Here is a 25,186-nt window from a genome sequence, read left to right as displayed (position 1 = left end):
CTGTGGGAAGAGGCCACAGTGGGCTTTTGGCAGTTGTGTTGAGGTCTGAGGGCCATGCCTATGGGGAAGACATGAGTAGATGATTAGCTGGGGCCCCCATCTTTCCCTGAACCTCAGTTTACTCAGCAGTGTGCATCTGGGTTCTTGGCAGTTAAGAGCTCTCAGGTTGGAGAGCGAGCTTGAGGAAGCCTATGCTCCCTGATGGAGAACTTCTCCCTTTGGCTCCTGACCACCAGCCCTGCCTAGTCTCCTTTTTATCTCCACCCTCCACCCCACCCCCACCCCACCTCACCCCAGTGTCCTGCATCCTCTCTTCTGAGTCCTCAGGACCAGTCTGATCATTATCTGCACCTAGCCCTGGAGAGTTGGGTCCGGCATGGCGGGGAAGGGAAGCAGTAGGTTCCCCTCCCACCCAACCCCTCCTCACAGCCCCAACCTTCCAGATCGCAGCCCAGGAACTGTCAGACAATCGTGTCATCACACTGAGCCTGGCCGGCAGGAAGCTGGACAAGAAGGTAAGCCAGTCAGGGAGGGCTCCCATTAACAACAGCAAACCTTCCCCAGCCCAGGGCGCTGGGGTCTGCTTTCTTTGGCCATTTCATTTCCTATGGGTGGGGGGCGGTTTGGGGGTTGGGGGCGGGTAGGCAGACTAAGCACTGAACCACTCATGTCTGGCGGTCTCCCACTGTGGGAGAGTAGTACCCTGCCACTTAGAGGGAGGCAGATTGTGAGCGGAAAGCCTCTTGTTGTGGCCCCTGCTCACACTCCCCCACAGGGCTCTGCTGTGGTCCTCCAGGGTCCTGATGCCTTGCTATTCCCCCTCCTCCCCTGTGACCACCTAGTTAGACCAGACCCTCTTTGCTCTGCTCAGCTTTATTCATTCTCTCATTTTCAAGTGCTGAGGCTAGGACCCAGGACCTCACATCTGCTGGGCAAGGGCTCTGCTATGGAGCCATAGCACCCGGTACCCAGGTTAATACATGTCCACCTAGGACCCTCTTCAGTAAACACTGCTTTGGTGACCTTCCCATATCCTAACTGTCCTTGAGCCCTCCTGGAGACTCCTGGAGACACAAGTAGCAGTGGCCTTCAGTGGCCATCGTCACCTACACTCATGTCCTGTGCATTCTTACTTGATTCACTCTGTCTCCTTCACTTCCATGTAACTCCTTTAGAGTGCCTTTTTTTTTTTAATTAAATAAATGAATTCCCAAGAGGCCATCATGCCCTTTGGTGACAGGCATGACAGCTTTATTTATTTATTTATTACGCTTGGAGGGGTCCACAACGCTGTGGGACATACAGTAGGAGAACAGCAAATGCCACCAGCCCTCTTCCTTCCATCATGTGGGTGCTGGAGGGCAGGGATTCAAGTCATTGGGTTCGATGGCAAGGATGGTTTACCTGCTGAGCCACACCACTGGCCTGCACTGCAGTTTAAGGTTTGTGGTCTCACTATAACGTCCACGGGCCTGGCCTTATGAAAGGCATGACCCTCCTGAAGCCGCCTGCTGCTGTAGAACTCAGAGACCTTGCCTCACTGAGGAAGTTTCTCACTTCTCGGGTGGTGGCACAGACCTCTGGCGTTATGAACCTTATGGAGTAAGAGAAGGGTCAGACCGGTTGCACCATAGCTGTCACCAACTGTGAATCAGGGAGGTGGCTAAGCTACATGGCAGCCCCCCCCCCCTAGAATTTGGTAAGGCCATGCCTTCTAACACATGTCCTCCCTTCCCCCAGGACCTCTTTGGGAAGTCAGACCCATTTCTTGAGTTTTACAAGCCAGGGGATGATGGTAAATGGATGCTAGTCCATAGGACTGAGGTAAGTCGAAGGGACCTGTGGACTATCAAGCTGCCCCAGCCATGTCCAAAGCTGGAAGTGTGGCTATGGGTTTGCCCATATCTTCATATCTGTGTCCATGGGGCCTGTGAGCACTCTGTCCTCTCTGTCCCCAGGTGATTAAGTACACTCTGGACCCTGTGTGGAAACCGTTCACAGTGCCGTTGGTATCCTTGTGTGATGGGGACCTGGAGAAGTCCATCCAAGTTAGTGGCTCTGGGGCCATGTTTCCCACTCTGCTAGCCCCACCTCTTAGTCCACCCCTGCAAGGCTCCTGGTATACCTGTTTGAAACTCCTCTCATTAATGAGAAGAGCCCCATCTTGTGAGAAGAAAGCAGGAGCCCTAGGATGGAGGGCTAGATCAGCCTGGCCTCAGGACTTAGGCAGGATCCCTACTCCTGAGAGACCCAATGTAGCACAGTCTGCACCATGTAAGGACTACAGAGTGGCTGGGTAAGATTACAAAGGGGCGTGGCCTGGCCAAAGGTGGAGCAGGTGTCTTGTGGGTAGTAACCAGCGCAGCCTCCATCCTTGGGTGGCATCACCCTGCTTTTCCAACAATCATGGAAGGATCCCTGCAGGAGGCAGCTCAGGAGCCCCAAAAGTTAGACAGATCAGACGTGGGGAGGGAGTGCCCCTCCCCCCACAATATAGACATGCTGTGTGCTCAGGTGCTAACAGGCTGAGAGCACTCCTGGGGACCAGTCTGGGTTGACCGTGCTGACCCTGTCCCAGGTTATGTGCTACGACTATGACAGTAATGGAGGCCATGATTTCATCGGCGAGTTCCAGACCTCCGTGTTGCAGATGAGTGAGGCTCGGGATGGCGTCCCGGTAAGATGGGCACGTGTGCCGTGACCCCCAGGTCTCAGCAGGGACTACAAAGAAACCCAGGGCTTAGAGTCAAGCAGATAGACACTCAGCCACACCACTTCTGCCTATCTGGCCCTGGCAAGACAGCCTCCATGGGCCTCAGATTTTCCCTCTGTCTAAAGGGTAGAGGTTCGGGGTGTGATTGAAACGAGAGCCTGGGCACCTGGAAAGTGGCCTGGAAGGGGACCATCCAGGGAACCTCTCTGGAGGAGGAGGCATCTACCCCCGGGTCTAGGTTGTGGTGGGGATTCCGGGGCCCTGGAGGGATGGCGTCCCGAGATGCTTCAGCTGTGCCTCCCTTCCTTCCCGTGATGCCAGCTGGAGATGGAGTGTATCAACCCCAAGAAGCAGCGGAAGAAGAAGAGCTACAAGAACTCGGGCATCATTATCCTGCGATCATGCAAGGTGAGCTGAGGGTGCTCCCGTGGGCTGCACAGAGGCCTCGGTCTCGCTGCCTGTAGAATGGGAGTGTTAAAAAGGTAGAGCGTGCAGCAGCTTTGTCTCCTGTCCCCTCCCGGTGCAGAGCCACGAGGGTGTTGGAGATGATATCCCAGGTGATTTTCTAGGTAGGGGACTATAGGGAACCACCTCCATCCACCCCGGAGGCTTACTCTGTTCACTCGACACTTGGGGTAGAGGCTGTGGGACTGAGCACCCTGGCATCAGCGAGGACCCAGGCAGCTATGGTTTCTCTAATAGAAATGAGGCCATCAAGGCTCAGAACACTGGTGGCCAGGCCACATTGGCATACAGGACAATAAGGAAGGCTTAGGCAGCCTGAATGGACAAATGCACCCAGCTCAACCTGACACACAGGAGATTGTGCCCTCGTTACTCTACTGAGAACTCCACATCCTACTCTGGAGCCAGGATTGTCACAGGGTCACATGGACCTTTAGTGGCAGTGCCACAGACAGTGCTCCATAAATGTCAAGCATAATTTTGGACTGAGTTCTGAAACACCTGGTACTCAGAAATTTTGGTACCTGCCTGGCTGTTTTCCCAGTCTGGCTCAATTTTCTTGTTTGTTTTTTTCAGAGACAGGGCTTCTCTGTGTAGCCCTGGCTGTCCTGGACTTGCTCTGTAGACCAGGCTAGCCTTGAACTCACAATGAGCCACCTGCCTCTGCATCCTGGGTGCTGGGATTAAAGGCATGCACCACCTTGCTCAGTCCAGCCTGATTTTAAGATGGTCTGCCTGTGCAGTCCAGGTTGGTCACAAACCTGTCATCTTCCCAAGCAGAGGCATGATAGGCACCGGGAAGGGATGCCCCCTTTAAAAATTTGCTTACTTACCTTTATCTGGCAAAGATCCCTGATACCACTGATGTGGAAAGGCCAACAGGCTTTGCTGGGAGGAGACAGAGGGCTTGGCAGCAGACATGGTATCCCCCACCTTTGTAAATATGCCCTGGAGACCTTGGATGGGCATCTGCGCTCTCTGTGTGTTAGCGAGGGAGAGTGTGAGGGCTCAGGAAGGTGGCTGCCCAACAGAGGTGAATGCAGAAGTTCTCTGCTGGAGGACTAATGCTCATGTGTGACTGGCTCTGGGAAGCTGGTCTCTGCCTAGAATGGTCCTCATCCACTCATGGCCTTTGCTAGAGGGCTTTGGAGTCTTTTGTGATAAGATCAGAGGCCTTTGGTCTCTTCCTGAGGCTCCAAGACACAAGCATCAACTCCTACAGGGATATTCAGAGTCAAAATCGGGACCCACTGATTCACCAATTCTTCCAGATACACCGAAACTACTCGTTCCTGGACTACATCCTGGGAGGCTGCCAGCTCATGTTCACAGTAAGACCACTCCCCATCACCAGCCCAAACCATAGTCTTCCCCTCAGGCTCAGGCCTCTGTCACAGCAGCAGTGACATGTGATAAACTTTAGCAAGGACGTCTTTGGGATAAGGGATGTAACTGGCCTCCGAGTTAAGGGCTTAGGGAGTTTGTCCTGGTGGGTAGCTGAATCAGGCTTGGCCAGGGGCAGAGCAGGGCTACACAGGACCTCCCACTCTGCTTACCAAGCCCCTCTACAGAGAAGAAAGGTCAGCTCCTCCCACTGGCCAGGAGGGTTCCATTGGCCAGTTGCTCCTCTCTCTTCTCTCTGTTGCACTTCAGCCATGCCTCTGTGCCTGGCAGTTCTCTGCCCACCTGAGGGCTTTGCACTGTTCCCTCTGCCTCCCTCTTGGAGACCCTCCCTTGGTGCTTTCTGTCCTTTGACATGTCTGGCGTTCGTTGTCTCGTCTTAGGAATTTTCTATTCGTTCTCCTTTGCCCCTCCCCTAGACTGAAGGGCCATGGACTTGAACAGTCTACATGTTGTTTCATCCATCATCTTGACTATTGGTGCTGGGAAACGAGTAGACTTCCTGTGTCCACTAGGACCTCTTATTCCCCGAGGCCATGCTGGGGTTGGTGGCCACACCACTTGGCCCCTTTTCTCCTTCTGCAGGTTGGAATAGACTTCACAGCCTCCAACGGGAATCCCCTCGACCCTTCTTCTCTGCACTATATCAACCCCATGGGCACCAACGAATACTTGTCAGCCATCTGGGCCGTGGGACAGATCATTCAGGACTACGACAGGTATACTTGGGGATGACTCTGAAGGTCACCTGGTGGCCCTTCAGAGCTGGGAAGTTCAGCTTGTCAGAGCTAGAAGGGACCCAGGGTTCTGCAAACCTAGGAATGGTGCACAATTGGTTACTGCCCCTTCCACTGCCCATGGGGCCAATGCCAACTCATTGCCGTACCCTGGCCTGCCAAATCTGGGTTCAAACTAGAATCCTATATGTGATGTGGCAATCATCCAGTGAGAGAGTGTGCTAGGATGGAAGATAAAACTCAATTGCTACATTGTAGCCTCTGCTTTCCCAGCTGAGGGACTTAATGCTGTGCTCCAGAGGCAGACACAGGCAGATCTATGTGAGTTCAAGGCCAATCTGGTCTACAAAGTGACTTTTAGGCCAGCCATTGCTACATAGTGAGACCCTGGGGTTTTTGTTGTTGTTGTTACTGTTTTAAGAATGTATCTAAATGCCCACACATAAAGACTAGGGCCTGAGTGGCAGAGTTTCAGGAGACTAGGACCTAAAGGATGGCCATGCTTTCAGGTCATATTAAGATACATACAACATGCAGGGCAAGGAAGGCTTCTCCATGATATTCACCAGGTCACCCAGCCCCTTCATTGACACTCAGGCTCAGCAAAACTGCTGCCTCCTGCCCACCTTTAACTGGTCCCCCGGCTCTGTCCTGGGTCCTGGCAGTTCATCTTCCACAGTGGCCAGAGTGTCTTTGACACAAATATTGCATGAGCTAACAGAGAAGACATTGAGCCGGATGTGGCACAGGCCTTTAATCCCACAGCACTCGGGAGGCAGAGGCAGGCGGATCATTGTGAGTTCAAGGCCATCCTGGTCTACAAAGTGAGACCAGGACAGTGAAGGCTACACACAGAGAGACCCTGTCTTGGGGGGAGGGGGGGGGGAAGATGCTCTCAGTAGCCGGCCCTTTAATCCCAGCACTCAGGAGGCAGAGGCAGACAGATCACTGAGTTTCATGCCAGCCTGGTCTACAAAGCCCCAGGACAGCCAAGGCAACACAGAGAAACCCTGTCTCAGAAAAACAAAACAAAACAAACAGAAAGAAGAAAAGAAGCTCTCATTAGAAAGCATTGGGATTTGGAGACGGCTGCTTACTACATGTGAGGAAGAAGTCAAGGGAGTATGAAAGAGAGGCATTATGGGCTTAGTGGGGAATTTCGGCAGTAGACCAGGAGAGGAGAATGTGGTGCAGGGGGTGTGGATGTGGGTGTGGGTGTTGCTCAAATATCTCACTTGTTTTCTCTGTCTGGTCAGTGATAAGATGTTTCCTGCTCTGGGTTTTGGGGCCCAGTTACCGCCAGACTGGAAGGTGAGTGAAACGGACCTTGCCTCCTTTGGTTGAGGTGGAATTGGGGCTGGTGCATAATTGGGGGGCTGGGGGAGGCCCTGGGGTTCTGTCTGTTGGGGGCTCAGTCCAGAGTGCACTTGTGTCTTACTCCTGTACCTCTCTGTGCGTGAGTCCAAGAAAGAAGCGGAAGATGGCCTGGAACTCAGGGCTGGGGCCGGGACCCAACTCTGGGCGAGATGGAGAGGCAAGGCACACAGCGCTGCGAGCCTGGAGGCAGGAAAGTAGATCAGGGAGAAGTCACAGCATAGAAACCGGAAGGGCCAGAGGGCAAGCTCTTGGATTGCTTTGCATGCAACTCCACCTGATTGCCAGCCTCGTTTCATTCTTACCACGAGCTACAGAATCATCCATGGTCCTCCTTTCACATTGGATGAGGCTGGATAAGGGGGTGGATAGAGTACCAATCGGCCTGAGTCGCAGGGAGGGGAGAAGGGACCCTCAGCCACCAGTGGATGGAGACAGCGGCAGCCATGGTTAGACATGGGGTTGACAATAGAGACAACATTCTGGGAAGGGAGGAGGGCCAGGGCAGGAGACAGGGAAAGAAAAAAAGGAACCCTAGATGCCCATGGGGTGGCCTTGGTGGACGGCAGGTAAGAACCTCACCTATGGCAGCAGGAAACGCTGGGTGCACCAGCTTGAGAAGTCACCAAGAACACAGGCCACAGAGCTGGAGAGCTACTACAGCCAGAGCCATAGAACACAATCCCATTCTACAGCTGCAACAGCCAAGGCTCAGGGCTTTAATGTGGCTTACCCGAGGTCACCTTCACCCCAGAGGCCTGGGCTCCAGGAGGGCAGGTGGACTCTAGGGGGTCATGTCCAAACCTGTTGCTTTCTAGAGGAGGAACCAATGGGGATGGCATTCCAAGCTCAGCCAGACCCCTCTCCTGTCCACTCTGCTGTGTTGCACACTTCGTCTAGAAGTAGTATGCCCCTCCCCCACTCTTCTCAGCTCACCTCAGCGTCAGAATGGCTTTGCGTCTGACATAGGAACAATGGGCATCCTCACTCTGTACAGTGAGGCAGGACTCTGTGGGACCCAGGCTGGGCCTCTGGGCAAGCATAGATGCCACAGGGAGGCAGGTAGGGTGAGCCAGTGGCCAGGCCCAGCCAGCAAGAGCTTGTTGCTAGGAAACCAGTCAACTTCCAAAGAACTCAGCTGAATGAGACGTTTTCTTGGGCAAAAGCCTTGGAAATGTCATAGGGCAATTCTGGGGGTGCTGGGGCTTGGCCACGCTAAGCACCCAGTGGTGTTAAAACAGCACGCTGTGGTGAGCCTAGGATAGCACAGCTGTTCTGTCCTGTTCCTGCACTGCCAGAGATTCCAGGCCTGGCCCTCCTTTTTGTCATTCTCACACCTTACCCCTGTCCTGTGAGCCAGCCTTTCTTCCTTTCTACCTCAGGGCCTTTGCATGTGCCCATCACTGAGCCAGTTGAGTCCTTCAGCTGGTTTGTTGGCTGTCCAGCACTGTCCTCACAGTACCCAGTGATTTCCTAGTGTGGAGGCACTTGGTTCTCTGCTGTGCTGGTGCCTGGCATACAGTTGAAGTGAAGTCCTTGTTTGTGACAAGAGTGGATCTGGGACCCAACCTAGTGGCTCAGCAGCTTTTTTTTTTTTTTTTAGATTTGTTTTTAGTTGTGTGTGTCAGAGGGAGGTATGGACATGTGACTGTAGGTGCTGGCAGAGGCCAGGGGCATTGGTTCATCTGCAGCTGGAGTTCCAGGAGGTTGGGAGCCATGAGTTATAGATGCAGGGAACTGAATTCAGGTCCTCTACAACAACAGTCTGTGCTCTTCACCACTGAGCCCACTTTCCAGCCCCAGCCCAGGAACCAGGACTTGGGACCCGGATGCAGGAACAGACCTTGGGGATCTGCACAGCTTGCACGTGACCCACCCAGCCCCCACCGTATGGTGTGATCGATCCCTAGTTTAGCAATGAGCTGTGGTCAGCCAATCCAAGCTAGCTGAGTGGTGTGTGGCAGACTTCTGTTTGGCACCTTGCCTGCTTGGTGCTAAGATTGGGAAAGCCTTCAAGGCCCAAACAAGCAGCTCGCCAAATGGGAAGAGGGAACAGGGCCATTCCTAGTGTTCCAGGGCCCCATTGTCCTTGGGGCCCATCTCTGTCCCATTCAGGGGGTCTCTTAGTGAGGGAGGTATGCAGCAGCCTGGACCCCCAGAGGACAGTGGACTAGTCTATAAAGTTTCAGCTTCCCAATTATGAAGTGAGGGAGAAGATGTGGGATCGATAACTTAGAGGTAGCAGGGTGAGAGAGGAGCCTAAGGGGGGCTGGCCTAGGTGTCGGGGAGGATGCTGCCTCTTAGCAGGTCTTCTGTTTTCTAGGTGTCCCATGAGTTTGCCATCAACTTCAACCCCACCAACCCTTTCTGCTCAGGTGAGTATGAGCCCTGCATGAAGAAGCAGTAGGCAGTGGGAAGGGACAGGACTGCGGGTTCTGTCCTCCCTATCCCAGCCCTGCCACACGTACTCGGAACAAGCGGGGAGAATAGTAGAATTGTGGAGTCATATACTCCTGGGCTTAAGGCTAACTACTGCCTGTTCCTGGCTGTGCAGCTTTGTAGAAGTTACTGCACCTCTCTGGGCCTTAACCTTTACCTGCTCTAAGCAGGGAGGTGTGATGAGAATTAGGGGAACATGTGGCAGAGTTCTGAGCAGTCCAGAAAGGCAGCGTTGCAACCCTGCTCTCATCGTCTGCTTGCCTTTCTCTGCTGGAACAGCCTTAATGGCCAAAGATGGGCAGTGGCCTGGCAGGTAGGAGTTGGGGAGTGAGTGCAGGATCTGCCCCGTCCGCACCTAAACCTCAAGACAGTTCAGAGACTGAGGCGGAGAGAAGGAAGGTGTTTCTGTCACTGTAGGTCTGTAGTCATGGTCTGGAGATACAGGGCATTTCCTGGCCATACGTGAGGCCCTGTGCTCTCGCTTATCTAAACTCAGCTTGGTTCATGTTAGCCCTCAGCCAGAGGCCTACTGTAACAGAACATAGGGTTGTGGTGTGTTGTTTGGTCATGACACAGCTATTTGCAGAGCGCCTGGCATGTAAGCAGCTGTGCAAGCCCTGCCTTACCACAGCAGCTGCCAAGTGTCCAGAATGGACCTCCAGATAACTCCCCATGTCACCACTTTGTCAGACATCTTTGTCATTCGCCCACTAGGAGGGCCTCAAAAAGCTTAAAGAGCTCACTCCAACCTACAGGTAGAAGCAGCAAGGAAGGGCCTAAACTCAGGCCTATCTGATTCACCATCAGGCTCTCAACCATTCCCTTAGCCTTGCCTTTGAGAGCTTTCTGTTTCAAGGCCACACTGGCAATGGCAGGGACGTTCTGGGGGAGGGTGAAGATGATGCCTTGTCAGCAGCAGGATACAGGTGGTGGGGGCAGGTGGGGGCAGAGACATTGGGCTGATCCAGATGGTCTTCTGCAGGCGTGGATGGCATCGCCCAGGCATACTCAGCCTGCCTGCCCCACATCCGTTTCTATGGACCCACAAACTTCTCCCCTATCGTCAACCATGTGGCCCGGTTTGCTGCCCAGGCCACACAACAGCAGACAGCAACGGTAAGTAGAGAGGAAGAGCGTGTGCATGCTGGGATGGGGCTGGCAGTGGGTGGCACCCTGCCCAACAGGAGGGAAGTCAGACTGGGTGTGTGCTCTTACCTTCCTACCAGTATGGGGCAAGAGACAGATTTCACCTCCCCTGGTTCCCTGTCTTGGTGAGATGCAGGCTCTCTCTAGGCTGTTGTCCATCTGGATCTGAGACTAGATAAGAGCCCAGTTTGTGGGCCTTGCCTCCTGGAGCCCTACTCAGGAAAGCAGTGACATTGGTGCATTGTAGGGAGGGAGACTTGTGACCCAGAAGGCTCCTGGGGAGGGGCTGGCCACTACCTGATCCCTGTGGCTTAGGAGCTGGCCCTTTGGAACATTTTGGTCCAAAGCCTTAACAGGGAAGGCTACAGACTGTGTGTCCCCGGACTGTATGTCCCTAGGTTAGGGCTCAGTAGCAAGACTGCCATGTGGGGTGGGGCCAGGGGGATGTCTACGATGTGGGAGGTAACCAGCCTTGGCATCTGCAGGAATGGTCATCCTGCCAGGGCCTTTTCCCATACTGCATGGCTCTGCAAGGCCATCTCCATGTGGTCCTGCTTGGTCCATGCCCTCATTGCCTCTGTTGCAATTTAGCAGCCGCTGGACCATAGGTTCTTCATCTGTTGGCTGAGGATTCAGCCACATGGGCCGGGGCTCTCTGTACTCACCTTAGCCCAGCCATAGCACCTGGTGGGTGATGGGTGCACAGAGCTCCATGGATAGATGGGATTAGGTCAGTAGCCTATCCCAAAGGAAAGACTCTATACCATGAATGAGGGGCCCACAGTGGGACTGTTTGGAGGAGGGAGGCACCTGCACTGGAGAAACAGAGGTTGACTTCCTGAAGCAGCAGCAGAGAGGAGGAACTAAGAAGTGGACAGCGGGCTGGCTCTGGAAAGGCCTGGGTCTGTCCTAATTGTCTTGGAGGCAGACAAGGCTCTGGAGGGATGGAGCCCATCCCAGTCACTTGCTCTACCCCTTTATGTGTATCTAGAGCAGACCAGTGTCCAGTTTGTGTCATGGGGAAATTGACAGACTGCCTGAGGTGGTTAGCATTTGATAATCCTATTGTACCCCTAGTCCCCCTACTCCAAAAGGCCTTGAAGGGACAGTCCGTGGGTGCAAGGAACTGCGTCTCAGGGAAGCAGGAATAGCACACACAAAGCCAGGAATGGCTGTCATGTGCCTTGCCTTAAATGGCTAAAGCCCCGACTGTGGCAGCTAAGAACTTAGGTTCCTGCTTTTCATTAAGCCCAGTTCCTCTGATGCATTGGGAGTGCTGACCCCCACCACCCGTGGTGATGTAAGATGGGGTAACCTGAATGGGCAGTAATTTTGAGGCCAGGAATCATGTTTTGGTCTTTAGTTCCTGGGGGTGCTGAGCTCTAATAGCTTGGGTAGGGCAGAGAAAGGGCAGCCTCCAGCTTTACTACTTGCTTGTGAGGGTTGCCAAGTTCTGTGCCAACAAGGTTGTCTGCTGCACGTGAAAATAGGCCTGGTTTCCTCTTCAGGAGAACCATTTGGGCAGGGAACATGAGCAGTGTGTCAGGCCCCTGCCTCCCTCTCTGTACCTGCTGTCAGCCAGGGGTCAGCAGGGCAGGAGCTGGGGCTTGCAAACAAGTGGCTTCATGACTGAGGGATTCTGGGACTGCAGAGCTCTTGTCCACCGTTCCCCTTTCCTAGCAAGAACCTTTGTTCTAAGCGAAAGGACTTGAGACCCATGCTCAGACACCTGGTCAGACCACCCTTGGAGTCAGCCCTGGTTGATTTGTTCTTACCTGCTACTCCAAGCCGCCCCTGGCTTCCCCAGGGTAAGCTAACACCTTGTCACTTCAGATGATCCTATGCATCTCTAGCCATGAGTCTCTACTGCCCCTCCCACTCTGAGGCCCAGGAGTAGATACCACTTTTCTACCACTTACCTCCACCCTCTCCACCAAAGGAGGGGAGTAGTAGGGCTGTGGGGTGGCTCAACTACATGCTCCACATGCTGAAAGGACTAGTTCAAAGCCCATCTTGTCCACTTCTTGGTTGTGTTACTAGGGCAGGCAGTTTAAGGACTCTACTTTGGTTTTCTCACCCATACAATAGCATTTTCCTTCTGTAAGTGCTGTAGGGATTCACCCAAAGGGGCACTCGCGTTGTTCAGCCTAGAGCCTGGCACACAAGATGGGTTGGTTGTAGGAACACCTTAGGGTACCACCCAGGCTAACGTTCAGTTATCCTGTGCAGTGAGGCTCACAGCAAATTGGTGGATTAGCTGATGTTTCTGTTTAGCCATGTTTTGGTGTTGGGCAATCTACTGTTGCTTTGCCCTCCCTGTCCCCTCAAATATGCACATGCAGCACACCCACATACAGGAAATTGAGTGCAGATGGTGGTATCTCTAGCAGGTCTCACTCTTCCCATTCATTTGTTCCATGTGCCTTTTCTGAGCATTTCTATGCAACCCCACAGATACCTGGACAAGTTGGGTCCAGCTTATAGGTTAGCGAGGAGTTAGCTGGGAGGCCATGGCAATGACGCAGTGTGACTAAGCCTGTGATAGTTGTGGCATAGGACCACATAGATAGTACCTGACAGCAGACACAAGGAAAGTTGATGCTTAGAAGGGGATGTCAAAGCTAAGACTTAAGAGTTGGCTTCACAGGGGTACATATGTTCGTGCAGGAGTGTGTCCGTCCCAGCAGAGGCAACAGCATGTGCAAAAGCCAGGGTTTTGGTGTGTGGGTATAGCTGATAGAGGCATGTGTGAGACTTTGGCAGGGTAGGCGAATTTGAGAAGGCTGGCCATCTCCTACAGGACCTTGGGAGCCATCAAGCACTCTGGGTTTCCTTCTGAGGGTAGTGAGGAGCCACTGGAGGGTAATAAAAAGGTTTGAGTGACCAGAAAGTGGCCTCTGCTTTGGTCAGGGAGACCTTGGTTTTTGTGGTCCATTCCTGGTTGGTGCCCTAGGCATCTGGTGGCAGGGGTGGGATACAGGTAGCAGCCAGCCCTCTGGGAATGTCTTCTGCTTCCCTCCCAGAGACCTTGGCAGGCAATTTTTCAGATGCTACCTGGGGATGAGTGCAGCTTCCTCAGACTGCCTGGGAACTGTGTGGTCAGGTCTGTTTATTAGTCCAGTCATTAATACAGTCGATACAACTGTGCAGCCCTAGTGCCCTGAAGCATGCTGGGAATCAACAAGAGATAGATGCTTTACCCTCTGAATGTGCTGGGAGTCAGTATGGATTCTACTTGATGATGTGGCTATTTCTGAGGCCTGGACGGGGCTCCAGGCCCCTGATGTGCAATGTGTGCTGGGCTGACAGGGGCACCTAGGGTATAGGGAAGGAGTGTATAGGGATGCCCTGTGGAATCATCGCTGGCAGTGGAAGCATGGTACCTATTTGGGACAGAGGATTTGGCACTGAGGCATGTCTTAGAGCTCTGGCCAGGAAGGGCATCGAGGGAACCAGCACAGAAGGGACACCACCCTTTTACTATCTTCTCTCCCTCCACAGCCCTTCTGGTTTGCTCTGGGGCCTCTAGGATTTTTGAAGCTTCAGTTTATGCTGGCCCTGGTTTTGCTAAGGCCGGCTGTGGCACTGAGGAGTGAGAGTGTGATAGCCAGGGCTCTGAACTCTGTCCTAGGCCACTGACCCAGTCATTTAGACTCTCCAACTCCAGGTTAATGGGTGACAAGAGAGCTTTTCTCTGCCAGGCTCACAGTAACCAGCCAATAAGGCAAGGGGGTGGGTAGAGAAGGAAAGCAACCCAACTTTGTAATCAGACAGATGGACCTAGAACCTGTCAGTTACCTGTTATGGGACTGTAGCAAGTCATGTAAGCCCTCTGAGCCATCTGGTGGTCTGAGTCCCTTGCACCTCCTGTTTTACCTGCAGTCTTGCAGGAAGCCAGGCTCTGCCTTTCTACATCCCTAGGAAAGAAGCCAGCATTCTACAACAGAGAGCAAGACCACCACAGGGAGGAGGGGACACATGTCTGAGTGGGACTGGGCTTGAGGGCAAGTACTTACCTTTGACTGAGCAGCCAATTAGACCTTTCTTTCCTCAGTGTCAGGCCTCTTCTTGGCCCCCTTCTGCTGGCCTAAATCCCAGAAATATTGCCCTGACCTGCCTGGTGGGTGGGGTTAGTGTGAAGGGACCCTGAAACAATTGGCAGAGAAAGGGTCTAGATGGACTGATAAAACTAGAGCTAGGGCGGCAGGCAGAAGCTCTCTACTGCTGGGTTCAGGCTACTATCTCCATGGCAACAAGCAACCTCAGGCAGGGGATTGGTCTCTTAAAGGCATAGTTTCGGAGCGGGGGGGGGGGGGGGGGGGCGGGGTATGGAACGTGGGGCCAGTGTCTGCACCAGTCAACCATACCCCAACCTGTCTTTTGTACTTTGGGACAGAGGAGGAAACGGGTACGCTGGAGGCTAAGTTTGTACTGTCCGCGAGTTGCACAGCTTTGCTAGGTGAGATGGCAGCTCCATGCCCACCTGGGTCACCTCTGCCTTCCCTTAGCTTCATGGCCTTTTCTTTTGGCAATTAGGGGTTACATTAGAGGACAGAAGGCCCTGACAGTGAATCAGCACACAATTAGTCTGTTTATCTCATGGGTAGGGCAGAACTCAGAAATTCCTCTGAATAGGGCCACAAGATGGCCAGGACAGCACTGAGGGGAAAGCAAGGTGCCAGCCAACTTTAGGTCCGAGGCCCACTTGCTGGACTGTCCAGTGAATTTCCTGAATGTCATCTACCTTCTCCATACCAGGTCATCTTGTGTGCATTTTATCCTCAGATCACCCATGTTCATTATTCAATGTACTAACTGAAATAAAGAAGCACATCTTGCTATATGGAAGTTTGGTGTCACTTGTCATAAACAGAGGGTGACAGAAGACACAGAGCAAACAGTACAATGGTGTTAGTGTCTACCTGGAGCCCGTGTTGCCCAAAGCCCTAAGCTTCCTACCTTCTGATTAGGAAAGACAGAGCCTAAGAAACCAGTCTGCTTCAAAGCTGCCGTGCGTGCGTAGAACAGGGTGACCACTCAACACCTACGTAACTCCTTCTGCCCCAATTCTGACAACACTACAATCTAGACTTGACCCTGATCCACATGCCAGAAGTAATAGTCCAGATAACCTGTGCTGAGCCCCTGCAGGTGTCTCCTTCTGTGCTAAGTATGGAGCTAACAGGGTACAAATATTCCTGCCCACAAGCACAGAGGAGGTAGGCCAGCCACACAGGCTGTCGGCTAGAATGTGTTCCTGTGCAAGCCTGGGCCTGTTGGGCGGCTGACACGCCAGCCCTGAGCAGTAACTTCCAGCTTAAGAGATGATGAAACTAAAGCTCGGCAGATTAAGTCTTAGTGACCCAGAGCTGCACTGCATAGCAACTGGCAGAGCCAGTTGAGTCCAGGGCCAGGACCCAGAACAAGGAAGTTAAGGTGTGGGCAGTTTGCCTCCTTCAGGCCTTGGGGATTTGGAGGGGACGGGTGGCACTCACTCATCACCTGGTTGATTCTTCCTTATAGCAGTACTTCATCCTCCTTATCATCACTGACGGGGTCATCAGTGACATGGAGGAGACACGGCACGCCGTGGTGCAGGCCTCCAAGCTGCCCATGTCCATTATCATTGTGGGTGTGGGCAATGCTGACTTTGCAGCCATGGAGTTTCTAGATGGGGACAACCGTAGACTGCGCTCACATACAGGCGAGGAGGCAGCCCGGGACATCGTGCAGTTCGTGCCCTTCCGGGAGTTCCGCAATGTGAGTGTGGGCCCAGGTTGGGAGGGGCAGCAGCAGGGTCTGCAACAGAGCTCATAGTCCATGATGGATATCTGGTCACTTTGAGATCCCTCCCCCGCCCCCACCCCACCCCTCATACGCTGTTGGCTTCTGAGGGCCCATGAAAGCAAATGCTGTGTCACTCTTGCCTAAGACAAGGCCATTGTGACTGTGATCAATTATTTCCACAAGCCAAAGGAACCCAGGAGTGGGACCTAATCCAGATTATGGCTCAAGGTAGTGTCCTGGGTTATCATGATGGGCTTGGCTTTCTTCCCCAAAACACAGGAGAAGTTTGGTGACAGTGTTGATTGCCAGCCTCTTCCTAGAAGTGGCTCTGGCCTTACTGAGATGGCCCATGAGGCGGCCAGGGTTGGCAGAAGGGCCAAGAGATGTTCTGGGTTTTGGATGGATCGAGGACTTTTGAGTGGCCAGCCTAAGTTGTAACTCTTATGTGACCAGTCTTAGGTAAGCTATGACCTTACTGAGCCTGTTCCCTCAGCTAAAGCCTATGGGGATGTCGGGGCTTAAACCCTGGGAACCAGCCTCAGCAAGTGGCCCAGTGGTCACCATGTTATCTGCCTAGGATTATTTCGTTTCTTCCTCTGGCTTCCTAGGACAAATGTGGGGCATTGGTCATCTGTTGCTGTATAAGACAAGTGACTTGATACTTTGTTGTGGCTGCCTGCTCAGTAGTGGCCACTCACTGCTGCTCCTCATAGCCAAATTGTTAGTCAGGAAATGCTTCAAGCCCAGTAGGCTAAACAGCCATTTCTTTCCCCCCCAAATTCATCCTCTAAGGTCTTTCCCCAAACATCTCCATCGTATAAGTACAGAGCACTTCACCATCAAGGATGTCACTGCTAGAGTTGGCCCTGGCCCTCAGCTCTGCCATCCTCCATGGCCCCCTATCACAGCTCTGCTTATTAACCCTCCTCTTCCTTTTTCCTTTTCCTCTCCACCTGGACCCTACAGGCAGCAAAAGAAACTCTGGCCAAAGCGGTGTTGGCCGAGCTGCCTCAGCAAGTAGTGCAGTATTTCAAGCATAAAAACCTGCCTCCCACCAACTCGGAGCCTGCCTGAGCCTATGCCCAGCAGCAGCATGCCAGCTGAGGCCCCAGCCTCCCCAGGAACATGCACGTTCACCCTGTTTCCTCGTGGGTGGCTTTTTTTTTTTATACCAGTCCATGTTTTTGTTTTTTACAACCGGACCTCCACCCCCAACTTCCCCAGCCCAGCTGGGCTCCTTTGTTAGAGTCAACAGATGATGCTTCCAGGACAAACCGGCTTCCTCTCCCCACCCTCCGCCACTCTAAGTATTGAATGTACTTTGTATAATTTTAGTCGAATTATTGTTATTAAAGAATAAAATTTTTACAATCATAACTGGCTTTTTAAAGTACCTAGCTGCAAGACGGAATGTATTGCTAGTGCATACTTTGTATGGTGGTCTGCTCTTTTTATACCGTGACTGTGTTCTACTTGTTCTACTCAGGGGAATAAAGCAGTTTCAGATGTTGCCTGTCAAGCTCCTTCCTTAGTGAGGGTCAGTGGGCATCCACTGATCCAGATGTCCTAGGCAATGTCTTTGGCTTCAGGACTCAAAGTTATGTCTGTCTCTGACATTTCTATTGCATTTTCCTCTTAGCACACACCCGTCTCCTTCAGAGACTGGCCCCAGCCCTCCTCCCTGTCCCCTCTTTTCTTCCACATTAACAACCCTATCTCCCTTTCATTCTCTTGAGGAGTTCTAGGCCTTCTGATAGACAGAGGTGACTAAAACAGTGAGCATTTCTACTGAGCCCCAGGTCTCTAGCTCCCTGTACCAGCACTGTTCCCAGACCTTCCACAGCCTGACATGAGCCTGCAGAAACAGGCAAATGGCAGGCCTACTAGACAGGTAGAATATGGATGGAAGCGTGGCTGGCCGCTGTGCATGCATACCCTACTGCACCCAGCATATCCTTGAGCTCTGGAAAGGGCCTTCCCTCTCAAAAGCTGCTAATGGCCATACAATGTTCTATGGACATCTCCAGCAGTTGGCTCTGCCTTTTCCTCCAGGTTAGTCTTCCTGGCTGCTGGCATTGAGCAGCACTAGGCAAGTCCCAATCTCAGGAGCTATGGTGTATATGGTGGAGTGAGGATCAAACTTCTGTGGCCACTAGATCCTCGTCTGTTTTGTTTTTGAGACACGGTCTTACTATGTAGCTCTGGCTGTCCCGGAACTCACCATGTACACCAAACTAGCCTTGAACTCACAAAGATCATCCTGTTTCTGTCTCCTGGGGCTAGAACTAAAGATGTGTGCCACTATACCTGGCTACCGACACTTATTCCTGGCTCAGGGAGTCTAGTGTGTATAGCTCCCAGGTAGGTGAATGTGTACTTTTGAAGTCTCAAAAAACCAAACAAAAACCCACAGCAAGCCAGCCTTTAGGCATAAATAAAAGTTTTAGATCTGTTATGTAGCAGGGTAATCCAGGCAAGTCACTGGGCTTCTGGGATTTTGGGGTTCCTCTATTGAATGAATAGAAGGGCTGGCTTCAGAGTGCTTTTTCAGAATGAAAAACAAGTCCACTCAAACAATGCAGCATGTCCCATCTCACTGCCTGACCTGTGCAGTGGTGTCACAGGAACAGAAGAGTACACTGCCTCCCAAGGGGCCTTTCTGTGTCTCCTCTGTAGCGAGGACTAGGGGCTACCTGCTAATGCTATTCCAACTCCCTCTGAACCCATTCCTCTAACAGGTAAGGGAACACCGGCAGCCCATGACAGGCATTAAGGCGTGCCTGTGCAACCTGTGACTGCAAGAGTGTTGACAAGATTCCGGCTGAGCATCGAGCACAAGTACCTGCATTCCATTCCAGCATGTGTAACTAGGCTGGGCATGCCAGGATGCCAGCAAGCCATCCGAGTCCAAATGGCTGTGCACTGCCACCGAGCTCCCCTTGTTTTCCTGGAGGAGCCTAAAATGACAGCTGAGTCACATACCCACAACAAGGACACTGGAGCCAAGGAACCTGGTGTGCCTAAGCAATTAACATTTAGCTAACGGGAGCTAAGGCAGGAGCTGGTGAAGCTGACAAGATCTGACCCTCGCAACATGTCACTGTTCTGGTTACAACTGGGGAATGCCATTACCACACAAACCTGTGTGCAGCATGCTAATACACTCTGGATACCCTACCCAAACCGAGGAGGCATGTAATCTCCATGATGTATATGACCTGTTTCCTAGGGGATGGGACAAGTGAAGGACCCTGTCTGCCTGTATTCAGATCACTGTAAGCTTATCTTTGGAGGGTGAAAAGAGGCCCTTCTCAAGGGGCTGGAACAGCAGACCTGGTCCAGGTCAACCAAGCTTCTCCCTTAAGTGAGGAGCTGGGAAGCAAAACAAACAAACAAACAAACAAAACTAAAGTCACCTCTAACAAGGCACCTTACTGAGTAGTGGGTGTTCCTGTGTGTGTGTGTGTGTGTAGGCGCACGTGCACATACTCACGCTCACTTGTGCGTGTGTCTTGCCTCAGTCTGAGGAACTTTCTTTCAACTGGGTCTTGGGACCTCTGGAAGCTGTGCAGCCAGGGAGTCAGCTACCTGCCTAGGTCTAGTCTCATCAGCCTGCCGGCTTTTTAGAGAGAAAAATAGGTGACTTGAATTTCAGTCTCTTTCCTCCCCACCCAGGTGGGCAATAGCTTCAAGGAGACAAATGACAGGAAGTGACTGGAAGGGCGTGGGTGATACTGACACAAGTTGGACAGTTGTCTCCCAGGTAGGGCTGGGAACAGATCACTGCTGGCTTTCTCCAAATGGTCTCAAAATTACAAGAATTATGTACAAGGCTCAGAGAAACCAACCCAAACCATTTCTTGTACTTTCTTACCTACTGTGAAATCCCAGTTTCTCAGGCAGGAGTATATCTAGCGGGACTGGTCCAGACCCTCCTCGGAGGTCAACACCTGCAGATGCTCAGGTGCCGTCTGTAAAATGGTCTGTTGGCACAGAACCTCCTCATGCATCCTGTATTTTGGTCATTCCTTGCTTACTTGATTTACATCAACTTAAGACACCCAAAATGCCAAATGCTACAAGTTGTTACACTCGCTTGTCTAGGGAATAAAAAGTCTTACATGGTCAATACACAGAGCATCTTCTCTTCAAGGATTTTTAGTCCCTGTCTGAGCTCGCCCCCCATGAGACCTGCCAAGGTACACGGCTGTGTTCTGTGGGTCAATGTGGGGTTTCCTTCTATCTCTTCTCCTTCTGTTCTTCTGTGGGAGGGACCGACAGGTCTGCCCTGGCTGCTTCTTGTTGGCTGGCCTGCTTTGCCACAGAAGTGGAGTTTTAGTTACAGGCCTCTATACATTAGGTACAATGACCTATGGGTCCTGAGACACCAGAACCAGAGCTCACAGTCTGAAGTTGGGTACAGAGGCACTCACCAGTCATCTGAGCACTCAGGACGCTAAAGCAAAAGGATGGTAGGAGGTTTGCAAGCCAGCTTGGACTGCACAGCAGACTCTGTCAAAAGGAAAAGAAACCTGGGTCTAAAGACTGCTCAACACAATCAGCTTCAAGTGCTGGGAGAGCTGGAAGCAGATGTGGTAACAGAACAAGAGCTTGCTCTGACAGGTTTAACATTTGAAGCTAAACGTTTTAAACCCTGCAACCCTCCCACCATTTTTCAACATCAACAGAGACCATGAAGTACACACTAGTGGTCTCTGAAAAATCAAGCTACCTGAAACTGATGACTGATGCCTTAGCCTGCCTCCTGAGACGGTTCAGGGTTGCTTTGGATACAGGAACATTGCTGTGGGAATGACAGCACAGTCACAGGAACAATGACACAAAGACAAAAGGTGCTCTCCGTTTTACCTAAGCGTCTTGTCAGGAGGGAGCTGACACATCCGCATTGGCAGTCAGGAGATAAGCACTGGGAGGCTCTAAAAGGATGGTGGCACTCACAGGCTTCTGTGATGGGCGAAGGAAAACCACCATCTGCTGGTGGGCACCAGTGTCAATACACTGGAAGGGAAGAGGAAGGGCTGGATGAGATCCAGGGCCCGCTCTGCCCACGTTAAAACTGAGGAGCTTCCTTTGCCTGCCGGTATGTCAGTGCCAACACATTGTGTGTGTGTCTGTCTCACACCCATAGGAATGCAAAAACAATGGATGCTGGGACGGGGAGAAGATAACTTCTCAAGCTCATTCTGAGCAGGGCACACAGACTGTCATATTCACATCCCAACCTGAATCCTGCACACCTGCTCCCTCCCCTCTCCTGCTACTATGAGACAGAAACAGACAAGACCCTGCTGTTTTGGCTGCTCATGGCCCAGGAGCTGTTGTGTATGGAGGCTGGAGGGGCACAGTGGATAAAGGAAAAGTACTGAGGCAACACCTTAGGCTGGAAATAGCTTCACAGTCAAAAGCTACAACTCTGTATGTGCAAACAGTAGTGCTTTGGTGGAGCAGAGTAGAGGCATAACACACAGGCATGTCCCACTAGTTTACAGTCTGAGGGTTCCAGAAACTGCAGGGCATTAATCATCTCTTTAGCATAGCTATCAGCACTTACCGTTTCTGGCTATGATTCAGTAAGTTTGCTTCTTTAACATTCAGAATCTTAAACTAAATCTTTTATTTCAAAAACAAAATCAAAACAATTTTTTCTGGGGGAGAAGGTGGGCGGGAGATGGACATGTCCTCATTATCCGCTCCTTCCTACTCCCTCAGGCTGGATGAGAAGGGAGAACAACATGGAAGAGCATCACCTCAAGGGCTTTTGATGGCTCACTGCCTTGTGGATGCGGTTTGTACTCTTTACTTAGCCACACGACATCCAGGAAGGGTTAGTTCTAGGGCAGAGCTCCATGTCTTCAGCTAGTCAGCCCCTTTCTCTATGCCCATATGCAACATGGTAGAACCAAGCAGCCCATTCACCTACAACAGAATATCAAGATGTCTGCCCTTGCATCCTGTGCTACTAGGAGAGGAAAAAACAAAAGAACAACAAAGTACAGTGACCCCTTGCAAGCCAGCTGGTGCCTGTCCTTGCACTGTCAGTGGCATTTCTGAGACTTGCCTGAACCCAAATCTCGTATCAAGGGGTTTGGTACTGGAGTATAAAGAGAAATCAAGCAAGGTTTGAGCCACAAGTGGACTGTGGCACATTTCTGGGTTAGGTTAAATGTCACGTGTGCACAGGAAGGAGGTGATGCTGAGGCAGAACTGACATCTAACCCTCTGGGGAGATGCTCCCTGTGGCAGTATCAGGACCTAGGGTGCTTCAAGGAAGGTGTTGGTTCGGAAGATGGAGGAGACAATCTTCCCAGTAGCGTTGATGGTGCCTTCACTGTCTGAACTAGACTCGGAGTCACTGCTCCCAGAGTAGGCACCCAAGCCAGGGAGGATGCCAATGCAGACAGCAGCAGATGGGCAGTGGATGGAGGGTCCACTCAGAGAAGAGCTTCCAAGAGACATGCAGGATGGGGCCTCTGCAAAAGAGAGGACAGGAAGTTAGTTGTCACCCTTCCTAACGCTGAAGAGTCACCCCCAGGCCCTGGACACCATGTCCGGGCTTCCTATAAAAAAGCCCCAGTGCTGCAGAACAACTCCATGCAGTCACAGGGAAACTTTGGGCATCTGGGTTACAGTGAAGGAGCTGACAGAAAAATGAAAAGTGAGTTGGGACTTGGAGTCTACCCACTCTTGCCACCCACCAGTTCTGAGATAGGGAACAAAACTTTTAGAGTCAACTATCATAGTTTGATTCCCTGTCTTCACAAGTCATGGTATTACAACAAGTGGGACTCAGGGCTAGCAGAAGGATGGACTAACAGAGCCCCCTGTGAGTGGTACTAACAATTCGATGATGCCATACTTAGAGACCAGACTACCAACTAGCAGAGATCAGCCATGCAGTTATGCTCAATATTAAGGGCCATTTCCCCAGGATGGGGAAATGAATACCTCAGAAACTGACTTATCACTACTTTTGCTTCTAGCTCTTTTACACTGAGAACCACTGAAGGAAACACTGTAAAACCATGCACAACATCACCACGTACTGTGGCATACATGGTGGCTCTTTTCTGCCAAAGATATATATACACTATGATTCTGCTACCCCAATGACGAAGGCCCCAATCTACAACATGCAGTTGTAGGAGTCTGGAGAGATGATTCAGAGATTAAAAACACATATTGCAATCTTGAAGAGGGCCTGAGCTCACTTCCCAGCACTCACACCGGCCACTTCACAACCTGTACCTCCCACTCGGAGGACCTGGAAGCCCTCGCTGGTCTCCATGGTGCTGAACTCATACACACACACACACACACTCTCTCTCACACAATTAAAAATCAAATTAAAACAAAAACCAAAAAAAAACCCCCTAAATTGAGAATGGAACTCCATTCTTTCTTCCAGTCCCATTTAATCACTGTAACAACTTGTATGCAGGTGTTCTCGCTGCTTCCCGATGAGGGGAGTTGAATAAGTTATTAAGTATACAGGGTAGAGTATGAAACACTAAAGTAAACCTGCAGTAGAAGACCCTGCACTAAGGTGATGCCAAAGCTCACTGGAACAGAAAGCTCAGTGTTCCTAAGTCCCTGCCTGGGGCTGACGAGGACACCCTTTTGGGGTTTGCCTTCCACAAATCTACATCCCACTTGGGAAGATACCTCAAGAGAATGTAAAAGGGACATTGACTGCAAGGCTATACTGAGAGGCTAAGACACAGAATTCAGCTAAGGGCATCTCCTCCTCTCTAGCAGGAAAGGGAGAAAGTGCTGGAGATAAACTGCTCAAACATCTCAGAAGGCGGAATGAGAGCAATGACTGGAGTGGTAACGGTGACAAGGAGGCAGTGGCTAATGTCTGCATCAAATATCACAAACGCTAACAACGTCTGAGATGTAAACAGTTCTTCTAACCTGTTAAAAATAAATAAAGAAAACAAGCTGTGGGGCTGGAGAAATGAGGTAGTGGTAGGTGCTTGCCTAGCATGTACTAGAGCTCTGGGTTTGATCCCCAGCAGTGCTGAAAAGATAGACAGACAGACACACAACCAAAAAGCACAAAGAGCAGGGCAGAGCACTGCACACCTATAATCCCAACTTTTGGGAGGCAAGGACAGGAAGACTGTTGTAAGTTCAACACCAGCCAGGGCTACAATGGAGAGTGAGCTGTAATTATCATCATCCGAAGCAGCACCCTGGGACATAGCTCAGTCACACCAGAGTTCTTATTTAGCGTGTTGGAAGTCCTGGGTTTGATCCCCAGCACTGCAAAAACAACAACTTGACATGGCAGTTGTGCTGGACAGTTTTATGTCAACTTGACACAGGCTAGAGTGAACTGAAAGGAGGGAACCTCAATTGAGAAAACACCTCCCTCCAGAAGATTTGTCTGCAGGGCATTTTCTTAATTAATTGATTTGAGAGTACCCAGCCATAGTGGATGGTGCCATCCCTGAACCGGTAGTCCTGGATTCTATAAGACAGCAGGCTGAGCAAGCCACTGTCAGCAAGCCAGTAAGCAGCACCTCTCCATGGCCTCTGCATCAGCTCCTGCTTCCAGGTTCCTGACCTCAATGCTTTTGATGATGAACTGTTAAATGGAAGTGTAAGCCAAATAAACCCTTTCTTCCCCATTTACTTTTGTTCATGATGTTTCACCACAGTAACAGTAATCCTAAGGCAGTAATGCATGCCAATAAACCCAGTATTTGGGAAACAGAGGCAGGAAGATTAGAAGCTAAAGGTTATCCTCGGCTACACAGTGAGTCTGAGGCCAGCCTGGCCTACATGAGACCCTGTCTTTAAAAAAAAAAAAAGACATAAATGACATAAGCAGTTCATAAAACAATAAGACATGAATTCTAAACACAGGAACAGAACCAATGTATTAAGAAGGAACGTGTGGGGAACAGCTCAAGGAAATCTGGCAATGACCTGCAAACTTAACCAACTACTGTAGGAAGTAGTCCTTGGAACAAAATAACCACTACCTTTATCAAATCAGCTGTGGTTGCTTGCAACAAGCCATCCCATCAGGCCTGTTGACTGTTGACATTCTCTCAGAGCAGGAGAGGGTGGGGAGGGTCACTGGCCCTCCCTTCTA

General features: G+C 51.4%; 2 protein-coding genes across 6 annotated transcripts in view; one reads left to right on the top strand and one right to left on the bottom strand.

Moving 5' to 3' along the window:
- CPNE2 (copine 2) overlaps positions 1-22,266 on the top strand; it is a 42,103-nt gene extending 19,837 nt beyond the window's left edge. The window contains exons 5-16 of one of the 2 annotated variants that reach the window (XM_084755287.1): positions 444-515; positions 1,741-1,824; positions 1,959-2,048; positions 2,579-2,677; positions 3,035-3,121; positions 4,450-4,509; positions 5,165-5,298; positions 6,573-6,627; positions 9,014-9,065; positions 10,112-10,245; positions 15,802-16,035; positions 17,029-22,266. In XM_084755287.1, the coding sequence (XP_084611413.1) occupies positions 444-515; positions 1,741-1,824; positions 1,959-2,048; positions 2,579-2,677; positions 3,035-3,121; positions 4,450-4,509; positions 5,165-5,298; positions 6,573-6,627; positions 9,014-9,065; positions 10,112-10,245; positions 15,802-16,035; positions 17,029-17,136 (1,209 nt within the window). In that variant the 3' untranslated portion in view covers positions 17,137-22,266. Of the gene's footprint in view, positions 1-443; positions 516-1,740; positions 1,825-1,958; positions 2,049-2,578; positions 2,678-3,034; positions 3,122-4,449; positions 4,510-5,164; positions 5,299-6,572; positions 6,628-9,013; positions 9,066-10,111; positions 10,246-15,798; positions 16,036-17,028 lie in introns of both variants that reach the window. The other variant, XM_084755286.1, reaches the window with a different exon arrangement.
- PSME3IP1 (proteasome activator subunit 3 interacting protein 1) overlaps positions 21,674-25,186 on the bottom strand; it is a 30,933-nt gene continuing 27,420 nt past the window's right edge. For 3 of the 4 annotated variants that reach the window (XM_084755301.1, XM_084755300.1, XM_084755299.1), the window contains one exon: positions 21,674-22,553. In XM_084755301.1, coding sequence (XP_084611427.1) covers positions 22,336-22,553 — 218 coding nt within the window. In that variant the 3' untranslated portion in view covers positions 21,674-22,335. The remainder of the gene's footprint in view (positions 22,554-25,186) is intronic. The other variant, XM_084755302.1, reaches the window with a different exon arrangement.

The sequence above is a fragment of the Acomys minous genome, assembly GCF_964271855.1.
Source record: "Acomys minous genome assembly, chromosome: 14".
In the NCBI taxonomy this organism is placed as follows: Eukaryota; Metazoa; Chordata; class Mammalia; order Rodentia; family Muridae; genus Acomys; species Acomys minous.
This window is presented reverse-complemented; position numbering and strand designations above follow the sequence as displayed.